Source organism: Dipodomys ordii, unplaced genomic scaffold (genome assembly GCF_000151885.1).
Source record: "Dipodomys ordii isolate 6190 unplaced genomic scaffold, Dord_2.0 Scaffold69, whole genome shotgun sequence".
NCBI classification, from domain to species: domain Eukaryota; kingdom Metazoa; phylum Chordata; class Mammalia; order Rodentia; family Heteromyidae; genus Dipodomys; species Dipodomys ordii.
The window spans coordinates 2,713,830-2,733,113 of NW_012267285.1; the positions used below are offsets into that span (position 1 = coordinate 2,713,830).

General features: G+C 56.5%; 1 protein-coding gene across 1 annotated transcript in view; it reads left to right on the top strand.

Moving 5' to 3' along the window:
• Nucleotides 1-625: 625 nt before the first annotated feature.
• The window catches only part of Wnk1 (WNK lysine deficient protein kinase 1), a 125,612-nt gene continuing 106,953 nt past the window's right edge, over nt 626-19,284 (top strand). The window contains exon 1 of the mRNA XM_013023616.1: nt 626-637. Coding sequence (XP_012879070.1) covers nt 626-637 — 12 coding nt within the window. The remainder of the gene's footprint in view (nt 638-19,284) is intronic.

Below are 19,284 nucleotides of genomic sequence, written 5' to 3' on the forward strand. Positions count from 1 at the left end.
GCGAGCGCTCTACCACTTGAGCCACAGCGCCACTTCCAGCTTTTTCTGTGTCTGTGGTGCTGAGGAATCGAACCCAGGGCCTCACTCTGCCCAGGCCTCCGGGCGCCACTGACCTTGGCTGGGTCAGCCCTGTGAGCCTCATGGCTGGGTCACCGCTGCCCACCACAGACACGGCTGGGGTGGTGGGAGTCGGGTCCACCCGGCACCCCGTGGACGAGCCCGAGAGTTCCCACAATGAGCTCAGGCATCAGCACCCCTGTGCCCTGAGCTCAGCGTGGAGCAGGGCTGGCTCGCACCCAGGAGCCCCCCACCAGCCCCCCCCCGTCCCCCATCCCCTGGCCCACTGTGGAGGCCTGGAGCGGGGTCCAGGGATGAGGTCAACCCAGGAAGCCCCCACCAGGGTGGTCAGAGCCAACTTTTCAGAGACAAGAGTCTCATGGACTTTCCTGCCCGGGCTGGCTTTGAACCGTGATCCTCAGATCTCAGCCTCCTGAGGAGCTGGGATGACGGGCATGAGCCATCCCAGGCTCCCGGGGCCAAAATTTGATTTAAAATGAAGAAAGGCTCTTCGGGGGTGGGGGCCTCTCGCCGAGGGCACCCCGAGCCCTGTGGTGGCCTCGTCCTGATGGACAACTGGGTAAGAAGCGGCTCCCATGGACCTCAGGCCAAGACCCGCCCGCGCTGATCCCAGATCACCAGGGGCCTGAAGAGCAACCTCACCCTTCAGAGCCAGCCGCCTAATCCACACGAGGGCAGGGCGGGGTGTCCCAGGCCGCCAGTCGGGTTATAATCTCCTACTGGCCTAGAAAGCCCTGGCTGGAGCAGCCCTGCCCTGAGCACAGAGGCCTCGGGGAGGCTGCCGTTCCATGCATGGCCACCGGGGGGCGCAGGAAGCAGCTGGGAGGCCCCGGCCCTCAGCCAGCCAGCCGCCTGGGAGAGGTGTCCTCTGACCCCTGTGCAGACACAGGTGGTCATCAGAGCTTGTCCCCAACAAACATGCTAGGAGGTGCCACAGGCAGAAGTTCAGGGGCCCCAGTTCCTTCTAGAAAGTCAGGGAAGCCGGGCGCTGGTGGCTCACGCCTGTAATCCTAGCTACTCAGGAGGCTGAGATCTGAGGATCGCGGTTCAGAGCCAGCCCGGGCAGGAGAGACTGTGAGACTCCTATCTCCAATAAACCACCAGAAAACCGGAAGTGGCGCTGTAGCTCAAGTGGTAGAGCGCTCGCCTTGAGCTGGAGAGCTGAGGGACAGCGCCCAGGCCCAGAGTTCAAGACCCACAACTGACCAAAAAAAAAAAAATAGGAAGTCAGGGAGAGGGTTCAAAACCAGCCAGGGATGCACAGCACAAATGCCGTAGATGGTGGTAATGGGGAGGGGGCTCGGGTCCGTGAGAGAGAAAAGGAGAGAGAAAGAGCAGAGAGGGGGAGGGAGGGAAAAATACTTGCAGAGACAGAGCATGGTGCTGGTAGCTCACCCTTGTAGTCCTAACTCCAAAAGAAATCAACAATCCAATTACCAAATGGGCAAGCCGGCGTCGGTGGCTCTGACCGGTCATCCCAGATCTGAGGATCCCGGTTCAACGCCAACCCAGCCAGGAAAGTCCGTGAGACTCATCTCCAATGAACTACTTTAAAAAAAAGCCCAAAGTAGAGCTGTGGCTCAGCGTGGTAGAGCGCTAACCTAGAGCAGAAAAGCTCAGGGACAGTGGCCCAGGCCCCGAGTTCAAGCCCCACTCGCCACAAATAAAGAGCCGTAATAAATGGACAAATGAACAGATAATTCTGTACAGGTGGCCAGGAAAATGGGGGTTGCAGGGAAAGGAAAGGGGGGTGTTGTACAATCTGTACTCGTGTGGATACCCAAGCAAACCCCTCAGTGCAGTTAACACACACTCACTCAAAAAGACAACATGTGGGAAGAGATCAGCCTAGGTTGGGAAAAAGACCAAATATTCCCACAGGGAAGACACAGCCAGCCGGACTAGACAGAGTTATCAAGGCAGGACAGGCGGGCCCAGCCCTACTGAGGACAATGCTCCCACTGGCTGATGGAGCCTAGAACAATGTCATTCAGTCAGGCTTAGGAGAAGCCTGTAATCCCGGCTCCTCAGGAGGCAGAGGTTGGGAGGACCCATCTCCACCTGCCAGCCAGGAGATGGTGGTACCTGCCTGAGATCCAGCTACAGGATGGCAGTCCGAAGCTTTTAGTCCAGGATAGATGACAGGCATTAAAACCTGCCAGGGCCTTTGCCCCCCCCCCCCAGAGTGAGGAGGATGAGAACAGTTAAGGGAGTTTCTGAGAACAGTACGGGGTGGGGGGACCCGAAGTCCTCTGAGGAGTCCATTTATTCTCCAGAGACGGGTTCCCTGGCCACTGGCGCCCCTGTGAAAACAGCACAGACAAGGACACAGCCCGGCCTGGCCCAGCCGCAGCGGCTCCCTGCTGAGCTCAAACAAGCGTAGGCTGGAGGTCCTGACCTGTGCCATTCGGCACACAGCCCGTCCCCGGTGCCACCCACAGAGGCTGGCAGGGCGACCAGCGTCATCCCGCACGCCTGGTCTCCTGGGAAGATTTGGGGCACAGCGGCGCTGGGGGCTCATGCCAGTCACCCCGGCTACCCGGGAGAGCAGAGAGGCTCACCGCTCAGAGCCAACCTGGGCATGAAGAGCCAAAGACTTCATTTCCAAGAAGCCACCAAGAAGCCGGAGTGGCGCTGGGGGCTCGTGATGGAAAGCTAGCCTTGAGCAAAAGCAGCTGGGGGGCGGCGCACAGGCCCCAAGTTCAAGCCCCAGGACCGGCACAAACTTAAAAAATGATCCCACCGGCTGTGTTAAAGCTTAGGAGTCTTGACCTCCAGGAGCCCACAGGTCTGATCCCTTACAGGGAGGGGGGACAGTACAAATGTTCTAGAACAAGTGGGATTGCTCTGGTCCTAGGGATAAGGGCAGTTGACAGGTCTATCACCAGGGAACCCACACTCATTGGAGATGGCCCCAATAGGAAAGACCAACAGACCCACCTCGAGGGACACAGAATGGTGGAGTTACTCGCATCAGGAGCGAGACTCCCAGCGGTCACGGGCAAACTCCCGGACTTCCCCCTCCTCCCTCCCACCTGCCAGGCTGGGCCGGAATGAAAGGTCTGTCCTCCTACACGCAGCCTCCCGTGTGACCCAACCCTTCCAGGTCATCAGGCAGGAAGCCCGAGTCCCCCAACCCCAGCAAGACTGGCCTGCGGCCGGAGGACATCAGGAAACCCTGGAGGACAATGACCATTAGGGTTCTGACCGAAAACATGCCCACCCCCTCCGGGGCACATGGATTACAGGCTTCATGGCCAGTGTTGAGTATGATTGACAGGCGCTGGAACCTCTGGTGGGCGGGGCCTAAGGGAAGGAAGTTAGGTCATTGGCGGTGTGATCTCGAAGGGGAGTTTGGGGACCCTGGCTCCCCGCTCTTTTTTTGCTTCCTGGACACAAGGTGAGCGAGTCGTCCTCCATCAACGTCCCTTTGTCACCATAGGCCCAAAGCCACGGAGCCAGAACCAACCTATCCTGTTGGCTGACTCAGGCAATTACGTGGATGCCAGAGCTGGGCGAGGCAGTGGCTCACGCCCGTCATCCCAGACTCCGGAGGCTGAGATCTGAGGATGGCGGTTCGAAGCCAGCCCCGGACAGCAAAGTCTTTGGGACTCTCATCTCCAATGGACTACCAGAAAACCAGAAGTGGCGCTGTGGCTCAAGCGGTAGAGCGCCCGCCTTAAGGAGCTCAGGGACAGCGCCCAGGCCCAGAGTTCAAGTACCATGACCACCACCACCAATAAAAACAGCTTCGTGGGTCTGTCCTGATCCCTGAAGCCTAGCTCCCCCACCGCATGGGTGTCCTGGCTATTTGCTCCCCTTTCTTCCCAGGCTTGTAATTATGGGGTGCGTGAGAAACTCCCAAGGGATCAGGGACCCCCCAAACAGGCCTGTGTTCTTCCCACGGTCTCGGCTCAGCAGCAGGTTTGGGGGGGTGGCCTCTCCCCTCCCCTCTCCTGCCCTGTCAGCATTCTCTGTACTTTCCTTCTTAGGAAGTTTCCATTTCCTGAGGTCGACCAGTAACTTCCTCTGGGAAGTGAGGTTGGGATGGTGCGGGGAGGGGGGGGGTGTCGGGGGTCCTTCACTACAAAGCTACTTACTCTCCAGAGGCCGGGGTCACCCCCAAAAGCTGGAGTCCCAGCATACAAGGTCACACCCAGCCTCCGTGCAGAGACTCAGGCCCCGGGCCTGCCCGGCTCAACGTGGCTGGCACACAACCTACACAGTGAAATGCCAGAAGGATCTACTTTACCGAGAGGTGAGAATTAAATGTGCCGCTGGCTCTCAAGTCACAAGTGCTGGAGAAGTTGGTTGTTTTCTGAGAAAAATTTCATTTTTTGGTCCACTAGGATCCTGTAATCAACCTGTGGGTGTGGGTCTGGATCCATTTGCATATAATTTGCATGTGATTTGCATGTGTCCGCCCTCTTTCTCAGGGCCTGGTGGGGGCGCATCTGCCTCTTTCTGTCGGCCTCCCCAGGCTCTGTTGTGGGGGCCGCCCGTGGCTCACAGCCCCGTGGGACGTGGCCGGCGAGGTGCGGGGCTAGTGTGGAGACGGGTTGTGGGCATCCTGGGTCCCCCGTGGGCTTTGGGGGCTGACGGATCTGGGAAGCTGGGGAGGGATGAGCGATCGGGTGTACCCCGAGTCTCCTCTCCCCATTTCTCAGTGGAGGGTGTGCAGTGCAGGAGAATTGAGGCTCTCGGAGGCTTCGGAGAGCGATCTGGGCCGCAGAGACACAGACAGACAGACCAACAGACCCTTGGGCTCCCAAGAGGAGCAAGAAAGCAAATGCACTTGATCTCAGGAGTCCTTGAGGCCGGGGCCAGGGGCACAGCAGCCACGCTGGCCAACCTCCCCGCACCCCCGGCCCCCGCCTGGACCCCAGGCCGAGCTGCCGGCGACTGGAAGACGGCTCCGAACCTGACGAGCAACCCTGCCAAGATGGCTCAGGGCTGAAGACCCCCGCAGTCACGGGCATGCACGCCCGCTGGCGGCGGCTGGAGCCGGGCGGGAGCCGGGACTTGGCATGGCCTGCGCCGCGTTGCTGGGGGCTGTGTTTGGCGTGGTGTGTGCTAGACTGTTCCTCCGGTGTCTGATGGTGCATGGGGTGGGGCAAGCCCGGGCTGGCCTGTCCCTTCCCCTGGGACACCTCACAGGGAGGGGACCCTGCAGGAGGGGGGGGACCCTGCAGGAGGGGGGGGACCCTGCAGGAGGGGGGGACCCTGCAGGAGGGGGGGGACCCTGCAGGAGGGGGGGGACCCTGCAGGAGGGGGGGACCCTGCAGGAGGGAGGGGACCCTGCAGGAGGGGGGGGACCCTGCAGGAGGGGGGGGACCCTGCAGGAGGGGGGGGACCCTGCAGGAGGGGGGGACCCTGCAGGAGGGGGGGACCCTGCAGGAGGGGGGGACCCTGCAGGAGGGGGGGGACCCTGCAGGAGGGGGGACCCTGCAGGAGGGGGGACCCTGCAGGAGGGGGGGACCCTGCAGGAGGGGGGGACCCTGCAGGAGGGAGGGGACCCTGCAGGAGGGAGGGGACCCTGCAGGAGGGAGGGGACCCTGCAGGAGGGAGGGGACACTGCAGGAGGGAGGGGACACTGCAGGAGGGGGGGACCCTGCAGGAGGGGGGGGACCCTGCAGGAGGGGGGGGACCCCCCACCCAGGCCAGGCCTCCACCGCCCGCGAAGGATCTGGCTTTGCAGACATGGCTTTATCAGCAAAGGGAAACAAACCAGACCAGGATTCCTACTTTGTAGGAAGAGGGTGCCTTGGTTATGGGGGGAGGGTCTCCCCATCCTCAAACGCCCCAAACATTGTCTGTGGACAAACAATTCACCTCCTAGACACGTGCTGTGTTTTTTTGCGCCGGTCCTGGGGCTTGAACTCAGGGCCTAGGTGCTGTCCCTCAGCTTTTTGTCCAAGGCGGTCACTCTTATCCCTTGAGCCAGGATGGCTCCACGTCCCCAATTCTCCGTGGTTAGAGACACAAATCTCACGGGCTTTTCCGCCCAGCTTGGCTTTGAACCGCCAAATCCTCCGCTCTCAGCCTCCCAAGCAGCTGGGATTACAGGCGCGAGAGCTGGCGCTGAGGTTACTCTGATGACATCTTAGGGAGAGGCTTGAATGCTCTTCAGCAGCCCGCAGCGCTTGGCTGGTGGATGGACGGTCCAAGACACAAGGACACCCAGGCCTTTTCCAGGCCAGGATTTCAGGCTCCCACTCCACCAGCACCACCCTCTCTCCCTCGGAGCCTGGAAGCCATGGCCCAGAGGTGGGAGAGACAACCCCCCTCCCCCAGGCTGCAGGGGACCGGGGAGGGGAAGAAAGTCAGCAAGCTGCCAGGACAATTTGTGCCAGGCGAGGCAGTACATTTTCTAAATGCCAGGATGTTGGGTAATCTCTCAAGAGCGAAATGCATTGCTATTACAGCCCTTCCTCTCCCTCCGCCCTGCACCCCGAGCCCCAACACTTCCTCTGCAGCTGACGGCGCGGTGGTGACTCACTGTTCCTGTGCTTGTGTGTGCACGTGCGTGTGTGTGCGCGTGTGTGTGTGGCTGGCGTTGGAACTCGGGGGCTCACAGTTGCTAAGAAGATGCTCTGCCACTTTTTGTCGGTGGTGGAACTTGAACTCTGGGCCTGGGCGCTGTCCCTCAGCTCTTCAGCTCAAGGCTGGTGCTCTACCCCTTGAGCCACAGCGCCACTTCTGGTTTTCTGGTGGTTCACTGGAGATCAGAGTCTCACGGACTTTCCTGACTGGGCTGGCTTTGAACCACGATCCTCAGATCTCAGCCCCCTGAGTAGCTGGAATGACAGGCGTGAACCACTGGTGCCCAGTTTTAAGTCTATTTTATGTCTGAGCCAGCCTCCTCTTTATGTTTTCTGCCTAGTCTGGGGATAGCCAGGCATACCCAGATTCTGTTGCTCGAGATGAGGTTTCTCTGCACTTTTTGCCCAAGCTGGCCTCGGCAATGGTAATCCTCCCCCAGCTCTGCCTCCTCCAGTGTTCTGGGGTTATAGGTATGAGCCACTGCACTGGGTCCCGTTCAAACTTACCCTGCTAACATTCTGGTCTAGCTAGGTTTCCAAGTACCCTAAACCCAGGGTGGTTTTATACCCTGTGTATAGAAGCACAAGCACTTGTTTTTGTCAGTTGTGGGGCTTGAACTTCTGGGCCTGGGCGCTGTCCCTCAGCTCTTCAGCCAGCTCAAGGCGGGCGCTCTACCACTTGAGCCACAGTGCCACTTCCGGTTTTCTGGTGATTCATTGGAGATCAGAGTCTCACGGACTTGGCGCCCTGGCTACTCAGCCTGCCTGAGCAGGCTAGGATGACAGGCATGAGCCACCGGTGCCCGGCTCCTACTTGTTTTTCTGATTCTTTTGGCATCGCTGGGGATGAACCCGGGCTCCCAGGGCCTCAGAAGCACTGGACCCCAGAATTGAGGTCTTTGGGAGCCATCGGGGCGGGCTCACCTGAAGAGTGGCAGAGTTCGAGCCGGCCAAAACACAAGCAAGGGGGGTGGGACCCAAGGACGGGAGAGGCAGCGATTTCCTTGTTGTTACATTATGTTTTCATTCATGTGGTACTGAGGAATCGAACCCAGAACCTCGTGCATTCTAGGCAAGCACTCTACCATGAAGCCACCTTCCCAGCCTTTCTTTTATAACTCCTTTTTGTGGCACCAGGGATTGAACACGGGGCCTTCCCTGTGCCCAACAAGGACTCTACCCCTAGCTCTTCTATAATGTTTTTTCTTGCTACTGAGATTTGAACTCAGAGCCTTGCACTCTTGTTCCGTCATCTGAGCCTTGCTCGAGTGCCCATATTTTGTTTTTATGACGGAGTCTTGCTAACTTGGCCTGCACAAGCCTCAAACTAGCAATCCTCCTGTCTCCGCCTCCTTCGCAGCTGGGATTATAGGTGGGTGCCAACATGCCCGGTTTATTTGGGGTTCCATGATTTTTTGTTTTCTTGAGGATCTTGCCAGGTAACCCGAAGTCTCAAACTCAAGATCCTGCTGCGTGCTGGGATTGCGGGTATGTGACAGCATTCCCGCCTGTATTGATGGCTTTTCAAGCAGAGTTCACAGTGAGCACGGAGGGCTGTTAGAGATGCGCATTGGGTCATTTGCGGGTAGGCTACACTGGAGGGAAAGTAGAAGAGACAAAGGACTGGGTGGAGGCAGGACTTGGACCCAGCCAAGAGTGACTTCAGTGGCCACTGGGGGCGGGGAAGACATGGTTGCCAGGAGATTTAAGGTCAAAAAACACAGCTCTGAAAGCGCAACCCGGCCACCAGCGGCCTTCCCAGCGCACGGGACGCGGCACGGTTACCGCGGGATAATTATGTCTCCATGGTCATAAAGACCAAAGGAGCCGATGAGCTGTGAAGGCATTTATCAGACAAAAGCCAACAGGTAAGCAATGAAGCACGGCAGGCCTGTGACCCCGCCCCCAACGGGGACCACGGAGCCACAGATCCACGGGCTCCACCTGCGTGTGGCACTGGGTTCCAGGGCTCGCTCACACAGACAATTTAACCTTCTCCCTGCGTTTCTAAAAAGATCAACAGAGCCCGGTGCAGTGGCTCACACCTGTAATCCTAGGAAACACACATCAAAGGAAACAGACCGATCCTCATTTTCCAGATGAGGAAACTGAGGTACTGGTGGGAGGGATGGGCCCAGGCTTATCCCCTGGTCAGTTCCACTGGTGACCGGTTGCACCAAATGGCCACAGAAGGGAGAGCGGGACCCAGCCCTGAGCTCCGGCCCCCGGCCCTCCACCAAGGCGGCCGCTGCCCTGCCATCCGCTCGGGCATCCGCCCGGGACGGCAGAGGCCAAAGGAGGAACTTGTATACCCGTTCTCCTCTTCCTGCAGGTTGATTTTTTTTCCTTTTTCAAGAAAGCTGTAAACACCTGAAAATAGAGTTTAGGAAAGAAAGCGACCCTTCAGCCATAATTACAGCTGGAGTGGGCCGTTTCCGCTAAAGATAGCTGGCTAAACGCAGTCCGTGGAGGAAGAAAGGGGCCAATTCTGCCCAACGCTTGGAAAAGAGGAAACGTCTCTTAAATGGATAGAAGGAGCCAAGTGCCAGTGGCTTGTGCCTGCCATCCATCCCAGCCACCTGGGAGGCTGAGATCTGAGGATCGCGGGTCAAAGCCAGCCTGGGCAGCAAGTCTGTGAGACTCTGATCTCCACTAAACGTCCAGAAAACCTGAAGTGGCACTGTGGCTCAAGTGGTAGAGCGCCTGCCGTGAGCAAAAGAGCTCAGAGACAGTGCCCTGGCCCCAAGTTCAAGCCCCACAACTGACAAAAAAAGATTGGGGTGTATGGCTCAAGTGGTAGAGCACCTGCCCATCTGTGCCCAGGTCCTGGGTTCAAGTCTCAATGAAAAATACAGAGATCCAGGATGCATTTGAGCCCCTTTAACATGCCTTTCCCGCCTGAGGGGGGGAAGGGGTGCAGGAAGGGCGGGGAGAGCATGGCTCCCGGCAGGGACTGCAGGGGCAGGCGCAAGAGCGGTCACACAGCGGAACGGGGCTCGGGAGGCCGCGGGGTTGATCAGAGATGGACGGGGAAGAGCTCAGAGCCGGCAACCCCTGCGCCAGGGCGTGGAGTCGCCCGCCCCCTCCATTTGCCGAGGGTAAGTGGAATGGGAATTCCACCCGGCAGAGCAGGCAGGAAAACAAGTCTTGATTTCTCGGTTTTCCTGGTTGCAAACCAAGCGCATTAGTCACCCGTTTGATAGGGGTCCAGGCGGGGAGGAGGGTGGAAAGGCAGCAGCCTCTGCTCCGGGCCCGCCAGGAGCAACTCTGCCAGATGCAATACCCAGGGGCAGAGGGTGTGTGTGTGCACCCAAAGGAGACACCCTGTCGGCCATCTCTGTGACCCCAGCAGGTCATCCGGAGAGACACAGCCCTCCAGTCTGGGATTGAATGGCCGGAGCTGCCCGCACCAGCCACTGGCCACAGTGAAGGCCGTGAACCAATCCTGGTGCCACGGGCCTGGCTCAGCTCTGGCGGGCTGGCGGAGGGGGTGGCGCTGTCGGGGACTGAGTCGGGAAGAGAAGAAATTCTAGAAGGTCACAAGAACTCAAAAGTGAACAAAGCACCTGTGGCTCATGCCCATCATCCCAACTACTCAGGAGGCTGAGATCGGAGGATCGAAGTTCAAAGCCACCCCGGGGAAAGAGGCTCCAATAAGCCACCAAAAAAGCCCGAAGTGGAGCTGCGGTTCACGTGGTAGAGCACCAGCTTTTGAGCGCAAAGAGCTCAGGAACAGTGCTCAGGCTCCGAGTTCAAGCCCAAGGACTGACACCAAAGAGCCAAGAATAAACCAACCAAAGCGGGGGCCCAAGGAATTTATCACCGAAGGTAGTAAAACCATGTTGGAGGCCGGGGGCATGGTTCAAGTGGTAAAGCGCCTTGCCTAGCTCATGCAAGCACAGGAGTTCAAATCTAGTCCCACCAAAAGCAATCACACGCTGTGATAGGAGTTAGGGAAGGAAAGCTGGCGAGGCCCTGGGCTTTGGCTCGGGTAGATCAGGGTGTAATTGAAGCGGGCGCTGGCAATCTTTGAGGATGACTCAGGCACAATGTGAAGCCCCACAGGGTAAATGACTCTCCTCCAGACAGGGCAACCACAGGCAGGGTCTGATTTCCTGTTCAATTGGATTTTTTTTTTTGGGGGGGGAGGGTCGGTCATGGGCCTTGAACTCAGGGCCTGGGCGCTGTCCCTGCGCTCTTCAGCTGAAGGCAAGCGCTCTCTCAACTTGAGCCACAGCGTCACCTCCGGTTTTCTAGTGGTTCGTTGGAGACCAGAGTCTCTCAGACCTTCCTGCCCGGGGTGGCTTTGAACTGCGATCCTCAGATCGCAGCCTCCTGAGCAGCTGGGTGGACAAGCAGGAGACCCCACGCTCAGCTCAAGCTCCTGTTTTAACTATAGATCCTTGGGTTCTCCAATTAGTTCATGGAGGTCTTGAGTTTTGTCCATCAGGTGAGACTTCCTGGAGAGCCTTGCCAGGGCTGTTTTATTGTCGGCCGAGATCCCAGGACACCAGAGGTGTTGGCCACACAATCGATAGAAGGCAGCATGTAAATAAATGGTCTAATGCATATGCACGACAGGCAAAGACATAATTTGCATATTTAATATGCAAACCACACAGCAGGTAAAAGTATTAGAGGCTGGAGGTTGGGACCGCAATGGTCGAATGCATGCGTTGTACCTCTAAGTCCCCTAGCTCTTTCCCGAGCACCCAGATCAATCCTGACGGGACAGATTTACAATTCATATTGTGTAAAACTGTGTTATTATATAATTGTGTGAACACCCACACATATACACAGAAGGTCAGGGACTCACTTCTGTAATCCTAACTCCTCAGGACACCAAGATCCAAACATTCTCCTTGGAAACCACCCCAAGGAAAGACATATCCGAGAGACTCTTAATCGGCAAAAAACTAAAAGTAGAGGTGTGGCCCAAGTGGTAGAGCACCAACTTTTGGGGATAAAAGCTGTAAAGCTCTAAGCTGGGCACCAGTGGCTCACACCTGGAACCCTACTCGGAAGGCTGAGATCTGAGGGTTGTGGTTCAAAGCCAGCCCAGGCAGGAAAGTCTGAGACTCCTATCTCCAATTAACCACAGAAAGCAGGAAGTGGAGCTGGCCATAGTACAAAAACTCAGCAATAGTGCCCAGGCCAGGCTCAGAGTTAAAGTCCCAGGACTCAGACACCCCAAGAATCAGAGCTCTCAAGAGGCAGGGCCCAAGTTCAAGTCCAATACTGACACGCATACAAAACAAGCCAAACAGTGACCAGGTGGTAACAATTTTCCTGCTATCCCAGCTCAAGAGGTAGAGCACCCGCCAAGCAAACACAAGATCCTGAGTTCAAAGCCCAGCCCTGTACAAAAAAAGACCAAACTAGCCTCAGTATAAAACCCTGACATCACTAACAGCGGTTACAAACCCACACCGCACAGACCGGTCCTCTTTCCCGTTTTCTGTTTCAAAAGAATCACAGTAAATGTCAGATAACTCACAAGTCACACTCACAGCTCAGGGTGGGGCATGCCCGGCTTTTAGTGACTTAGACACATTAACTCACTCAATCCTAGTAAGAAACCAAGGCAGAGAGAGGCTGAGCCAATTTCTCCAGGGCAGACAGCCCTGCCAGGAAGAGGCAGACCCAGCAAGAGACAAACCCAGCCAGGCCAGTGTTGGGACCTGCTATCTTGGAGCCCTATGCTGAAAGATGCGGGAGGGGGATGGCCCACGCACGATTCTTCCGTGGTCTCTTCACCTTCCATGAACCCTGTGAGAACGGCGAAGAACAGCTATGCCCATGTTACCTAGGACTGCAGCTCTGGGTTTGAAGTTTCCGTTTTTCTTTGTACGGGGTGGTGGGGCTTGAACTCAGAGCCCCGGGGTGTTGTCTGAGTTTTGTTTGGTTCCAGGCTAAGTAGTGCTCCATCTCAGCTAATTTGGGAGATAGAGACTAGAAAAGTCGTGGCTGGAAGCCAATACAGACAAAAGCTAGGAGAACCCAGAAGCTTCCAAAGCACACCAGGTAATCCCTGCTACTCCAAAGGACAGAAAAAGGGAAGACTGAAATCCACGGTTAGGCGCGGGGGTGGAGATTAGCACACCATCCTATCAGAAAAATAAACACAGACCAGGCGCCGGTGGCTCACACCTGTCATCCTAGGCTACTCAGGAGGCTGAGAGCCGAGGATCTCGGTTTGAAGCCAAGCCCAGGCAGAAAAGTCCCTGTGAAACTCATCTCCAGTGAACCACCAGAAAATGGGAAACGGTGTTGTAGAGCACAGGCCTGGCCAGTCCACAGCCCGTCCCCTCCCCCCAATTTCCAAACTCCAGTATTGGGGGGGAAGGGACGACAGGCAGGAATGTGATCCCATGTTGCTTTGCCTCCCTTTATTTTTGGTCCAGCTCTAGAGTTTAAGCTCGGGGCTTTTCACATTCCGACTTTCTCTCTCCTAGCCGGCACCCTTCTACCGCTTGATCCACACCTCCAGCTTGGTTTTTTGCTAGCTCGTTGGAGGGGGAGTCTGGGTTACTGTCCTGTTTGTATTATATACTTGGATGGGAAAAGGATGAACCATCCCGGGGTCCCAGGTGACTCCTGCCCCCAGCTAGACGGGGGGGGGTCACCCCGATCTCTCCTTCGACTGTGGACACTGGGCCTGCACTTTGTGCCAGGATTTGGGCTTTCACTGAAGAGCTTTGGCAATGTCCCTTAGCATTTGTTTGTTGTTGTTGATCAAGGCTAGTGCTGTGCTGTTTGAGCCACACCTTCACTTAAGCTTTTTGCTGGCTAGTTGGAAATAAGCCTGAAGAACTTCCCTGCCCAGGCTGGCTTTGAACCTTTGATCTTCAAGAGCTCTAGGATTCACAGATGCAAGCCACAGTGCTGGATCACTTACACAGGAGTTTTGAATAATTACTACCAGCCTTTGCCTTCTGACACCACGGCCCGGGGGTCCTGTGCCCTCCGGCCTTCCAATCCTCCCACCCCCCCATCATCCTCCCGAACTCCTCCTGCTGGGGCTCTGGGGAGGTGAGAGGTATACCCCGTGCAGATCAGAAGGCTGGGGCCTGGGACTTTTGTTGTTGAATCCTTGAGCCCAGCAAGCAAGCCTGGTTCAGGAAGGGGGGAAGGAAAACGTTTCAAGCTAGGATGGTACTTGGGGAGAAGTCAAGGTATTGCAGCTCGTTAGCTTAGCTTAGACCCTCGTGCTAAAAGCCGCACTTGATTCCGATCTTCCCTAACTATCGCCTAGAGAACACCTGCTGGGAGGCCAAGGCTTGAGTTAGGGTTGGGCGTGGCCTTGAACCTCCTTTCAACAGGTCCACCCGTGGTCCCCGCCCCCAGAGAGCTGGCTGGGCCCAGAACCACAGTTTGGCAGAGAGCTAGGACCTTGAGCGAAGTCGTGTCCCTGAACCTCCAGTTTTAGGTTTGGAGTAGATGGGGACGTCCAAAGGGAGAAAGAAAACACAAAACCCCCCAAACCCAGCCATGAACACGGGCTTTCCTCTCTCCACAGCCACCTCGGGGAAGCCGAGCAGGAAACCCAAGTCCCTTCCGTGAGAAAAAGAACCGAAATAGTCTGAGGCCCCGGCCTGGGTCAGCGGCCCCAGAGGGGGGCAGGGAGAGGGGACGGAGGCGTGGAGGGGGGCAGGGAGAGGGGACGGAGGCGTGGAGGGGGGCCGGGCAGAGCCGGGCGCAGGCTGGATTCAGCTGTAGGATAGCGGAGGGCTGGTCTGTTTCTGCTTTTTCTTTGTGGAGGAGAGGCCGAGGCCCCTGAGGGAGGAGGTCACCCTTGTGCTGGCCTTGGCCTCCCCACCTCTGCTGGGCCTGGCTCAGCTGACCTTGTTTTCCCAGGTCCTGACCCCCCCCAGGCTCTGGGCTCCGCAGCCCCCCACCCCCTTCCAGGGTGAGGCCTCGCAGGCCTCCTCCTTATGAAAAGGATCTTCAGATTCCCGGGAAGGCCTCGGCCCGGCCTTGGGCTGGCTCTGTGCCCTGTGGCTCACAGGCTGGTGGAAAACTGTGGCTCTTTCTTCTCCTCGGCCCTAGCTGACCCTTCTCCATCCAGCCCTGCTCCAGGCCTCTGCAACCCCGGGCCTACCTCAGCCTGGGCGGTGGTCCCCAGCCCGGGGGATTCTTCTAGGAGTACTCAAGTCTCCCCCCACCCGGGGTACTGTCAGTTCCTGAACTAGGTAGGACAAAGTTGAGCCCTCAATCGAGGGGCAGTCAACAGAAGAGGCCGAGCCTCTTGCACGATCCTGTAGGCCCGGACAGGCGGACGCTCTGGGCCGGGGTGTAGGCCTTACCCAGCATGCCTCGGTGTTGCCCAGATTCATCCTGGGACAGTGACCAGCGTCCAGGCAAGAGCCCCGTGGGTAGCCCTGGTGCACACGGGGTGCAGCCTGCCGGGGCAGGGGGTGGGGCCCATACCAAGCCACCCCTTCCCCTCCCCCCCCCACACCCCATTTCCTTCTGCGGGCTGCGGTTTCTTGGCGTCCAGTTCAGGGCCTTGCTTATCGATGCTTTTCCACTAAACTACATGCCCCTACCCCGCCCCCACCACAGCTTTTAGCCATTAGTCTGGCGGTGCCCTCCCCCCCCCCAATTCCTGAAACGCCTTCCCTCTCCCCAGCTTGCTGTCTAACAAGAGACTAGTTTGCCCCTTGAGGACGATCTTTGTTGTTGGTCCTGAGGCTGGAACTTGGGGCCTGGATGCTGTCCCTGAGCTCTTTTGCTTATTAAGCTAGCACTCTACCACTTGGAGCCGCAGCTCCACTTCTGGTTTTCTAGTGGAGATGAGAGTCTCTCGGACTTTCCCTGCCCGGGCTGGCTTTGAACTGTGACCCTCAGATCTCAGCCTCCTGAGGATTACAGGCCAGTCCAGCTTTCGGCTACAACCGTGCATGGCTAGCGAACTGGAGATTTCTTGGCCCTAAACTTCCCACAAGATATCTCTGCCCCCCGCTTTTTTGCCGCCCCCCCCCGCTTTTTGCTGCCCCCCCCGCTTTTTGCCCCCACCGCCTCCCCCCCACACCTTTTTTAAGCTTTAGCATAACAGAGAAGAGAAAGAGAGAGAGGCTGGCACAAAGCAGCAAGAGACCAGAAATGAAGGCTCCCCCCCCCCTGCAGCTTTTTATATTTTCTGAGCTGCGTGGCTCCACGTGGCCGAGTCACGTGGCCGGGTCCTGATTGCCTCCCTTCTATCCGTGGCCTTCCTCGGAGGGAAGCGAGAGACCTGAGGGGGGGGACTGTGTCATGGACGGGAGCACTGGGCCTCTGGATGAAATTGGGTGACTCCCCCACTTCCCAGGGTGTTGGGGTTCTCCAGGAAAACCCTATTTTAAGAAACACCACCCGTGTCACCTGCGACCGAAGAAGGCCAGAAGAAAACAGTCATCATTAAAATCACCTGCGCCTTGGGACCCTGACAACAGGCCGGGCACGGTGGGTCACACCTGTGGTCTCGGCTGTTTGAGAGGCTTCCAGGAAGGACTCTCGAAAAACAAAAGCAAAAAGCGCTGCGAGCGTGGCTCCAGCCACAGAGCTGCAGTCCTGACATGCGCCACATACTGGGTTCGATCCCAGTGCTGCCCGGCCCCCAAAGACACCCCCAACACACACACACAATCCTGAAAGCAAGGTTACTGACTGCTGCTGTTTACTGCGTGTGTGGAGCGTGCTTTTCTAAACGAGCGCCAGGTGAGATTCCAGAGCTTTCGTCTTTGTATGGCAAAAAGATTCTGGTGTGTGCGTGTTTTAATTATGATTAACATTTCCCTTTGTTGTTCTTACAGGGGAGAGGTTCGGAGGTCTGTCAAGGGTGTGAGTCGGGAGTGAGTGTGTTTCCCTCCGAGCGGTGTCCTCTGCCCCCTGGCTCTTTCCCTGTCCCTCCCATCCGTCCCCACCCACGAGTTGCACAGTTCACTTTCCTGAGTGCCCGTGATCTCCACTGCTGAGCCTTTTCAGCCTTCCACCCTCCAGTTCTGTGCACTCCCCAGCCCTTCCACAGATACACACTTGAAAGATTCTGGTGCATTAATTAGGACATACATATCCGAAACCTGGTTTCGGTGTACCTCAGCCTTGAATTTAGGATCGCTCTCCCACCTCAGCTTCCCCAGTGCCAAGATTAAAGGCATGAACCCCTTCACCTGCCATGTTCACGTATTTGATCCCCTTAAAAAATAAAAATAACAAACCCAGGGATGACGTCGTACAAGAAGAAATGAACTCATAGCCGGACGCTGGTGGCTCACGCCTGTCATCCTAGCTGCTACTCAGGAGGCTGAAAGTTGAGGATCACAGTTCAAAGCCAACTCAGGAAAGTCTGTGAGACTTTAATCTCCAATAAAGCACTCAGAAAAAGCTAGGAAAATCTGCGAGACTTTTATCTTCAGTAAAGTACTCAGAAAAATCTAGAAGTAGTGCTGTGGTTCAAGCGGTAGAGCTCTAGCTTTGAGCAAAAAAGCAGCTCATGGACAGTGCCTTGGACCAGCAAAATAAGGAAGGAAGGAAGGAACTCATTACCTGACTTATGTAACTGTAACCCCTCTGTACATCACAATAACAATTTAAAGAACAAACAAAGGAGAATTTCCTCTTGGGCTGCTAGCGGAGCTCAGGGGTAGATAAGCCTGGCCAGGCCCTGACTCCATCCCCAGCACTTACCTCAAACAAAACTGAACCACACAAACAGAAAACAGACTCAGGACCGAGAGGGTAGGGGCTGGGGCTAGCACGGACAGCTTGGAGGAGGGAGAGGAAAGCTAGGCAGAGGAAAGAGTATTTAGAAGATACAGACGGGATTCTCAGGAAGCAGCGCAGATCCACACACCCAGGACCTGGATTCTGAGCTCTCCGAACAGTTGAGTCTTTGCCTGGGGCGGTGGGTGTGGGGGGGATTGTTAGCACCCCCATATAAGAACGGAATGTTTAAAAACTGAATGTTTAAATGACTAACTCCAAGCTTCAACTCATTAAAATGCCTTTCAGAGTTGTAGGGGGTGTGGCCAAAAAAATCACATTTTGAGAATGATCATAGATGCATTTCTGTGCATTTGATTCTCCCCTCCCCCCAAATAAAAAATCTATAAATCAAGAAATGATGGGGCTTCAGAACTCAGTCCGGGGCGGTAGGAGCCAACGGGAGAAGCAGGGAAATGTTCTGGCTGCAGTTGGAGACTGGTTTGGAGGCAGGCCAAAGTCTAGAGGTTCAAAGTCTAGAGACCAGATAAAACTGACTGAGAGAGAATCTCTCCTCCATGCCAAGATTAGCATAAAGCGATAGCATTATTCAACCCAATTCTTCTTTGATTTCTCCAACTTAAATCTGACTCAGCATTCTACATTTGCTGGAGGCCTGGGAACCCGGCTTTCGCCTAATCCTTCTTCACGAAAACCACACTGGTTGGGCCTCCTGCCCAGCCACCGCACAGGTTTTGGAGTCAGCCAGGGAGGGACTTGAAACTCGGGCATGGCTTTCTGGTGAGCTGTGTGCACTTACACACATTGCTTGACTTCTCTGGGCCCGGGGGAAGCCTTCCTGGAAAAGGGCAACATACATCCCCCATGTCATGACAGGTGAAGATCAGCCGTGGGCTCCCCTGACACAGGTGCCATTGTGTGGAGACCTTGTCTGGGTTTTCTGCAGGAGAAAATGAAGCGGAACATTGACTCTTTCCATGAATCGTCCCAGATTTTAAAATATATATATAAAAATACCATGTCTAGGATGAGGCTCAGACATGTTCCTTCAAGATCTGGAATGGTTCTGTGTGTGTGTGTGTGTGTACACACACATGTGCCCTAAACTCAATGGCTGGGCACTGGGCACTGTCGCTTACTTTTTTAGCTCGAGGTTGGCACTCTACCGCGTTGAGCCACAGCCCCACTTCTGGCTTTCCCCCACCCCCCCTTAGTTAAGTGGAAATAAGATTCTCATGAATTTTCCTGCCCGGGCTGGTTCTGAACCACAATCTTCAGATCTCAGCGTCCCGAGTAGCTGGGATGACAGGGGTGATCCTGGCCTCTCTGCTGCGTCTTCCCTGCCCCCCACGAACAGCCTCTGTCTCCCTATTTTAAGGGCCTGCATCGGAGACACCAGGCTGAGCCACCCTTGCTGGGGTACCATCCAGGGCACCTCCCTTCCAAGAACAGATAAGTCAGGTCGGAGGAGGCGCCAGCTGATGGGGGGGGGGGAGGCGGGAGGGAAAAGACTGCAGGTCACATGGAGAATAGAAGAAAAATCTCCCTCTCGGCTGGGAAGGTGGCTTGGTGGTAGATTGCTTTGCCTACCCTGCACGAAGCCCTGGGTTCGATTCCTCAGCACCACATAAGCAAAAAAAAGAGCCAGAAATGGTGCTGTGGCTCAAGAGGTAGAGTGCTAGCCTTGAGCAAAAGAAGCTCAGGGACAACACCCAGGCCCTAGCGCCGGGGCCTGGAGCTGTTTGTTTTCCCCAGGCCTGGGGGTCCCTCACCCCAGCCCTGCTGTGGGCAGTGCCGGAGCATTCAGGGGTGTGTCGGCGCATTCAGTTATGCACATTGCTGTGAACACCGGGGGCTCAGGGACAGGAAAACCCCACCCTGACTCCTGTGGGGGGGGGACCGTGGCGGGCAGCCCCTTGGCCGCCCCAGTGTGGCCATATGCTGATCAGGACCAAAC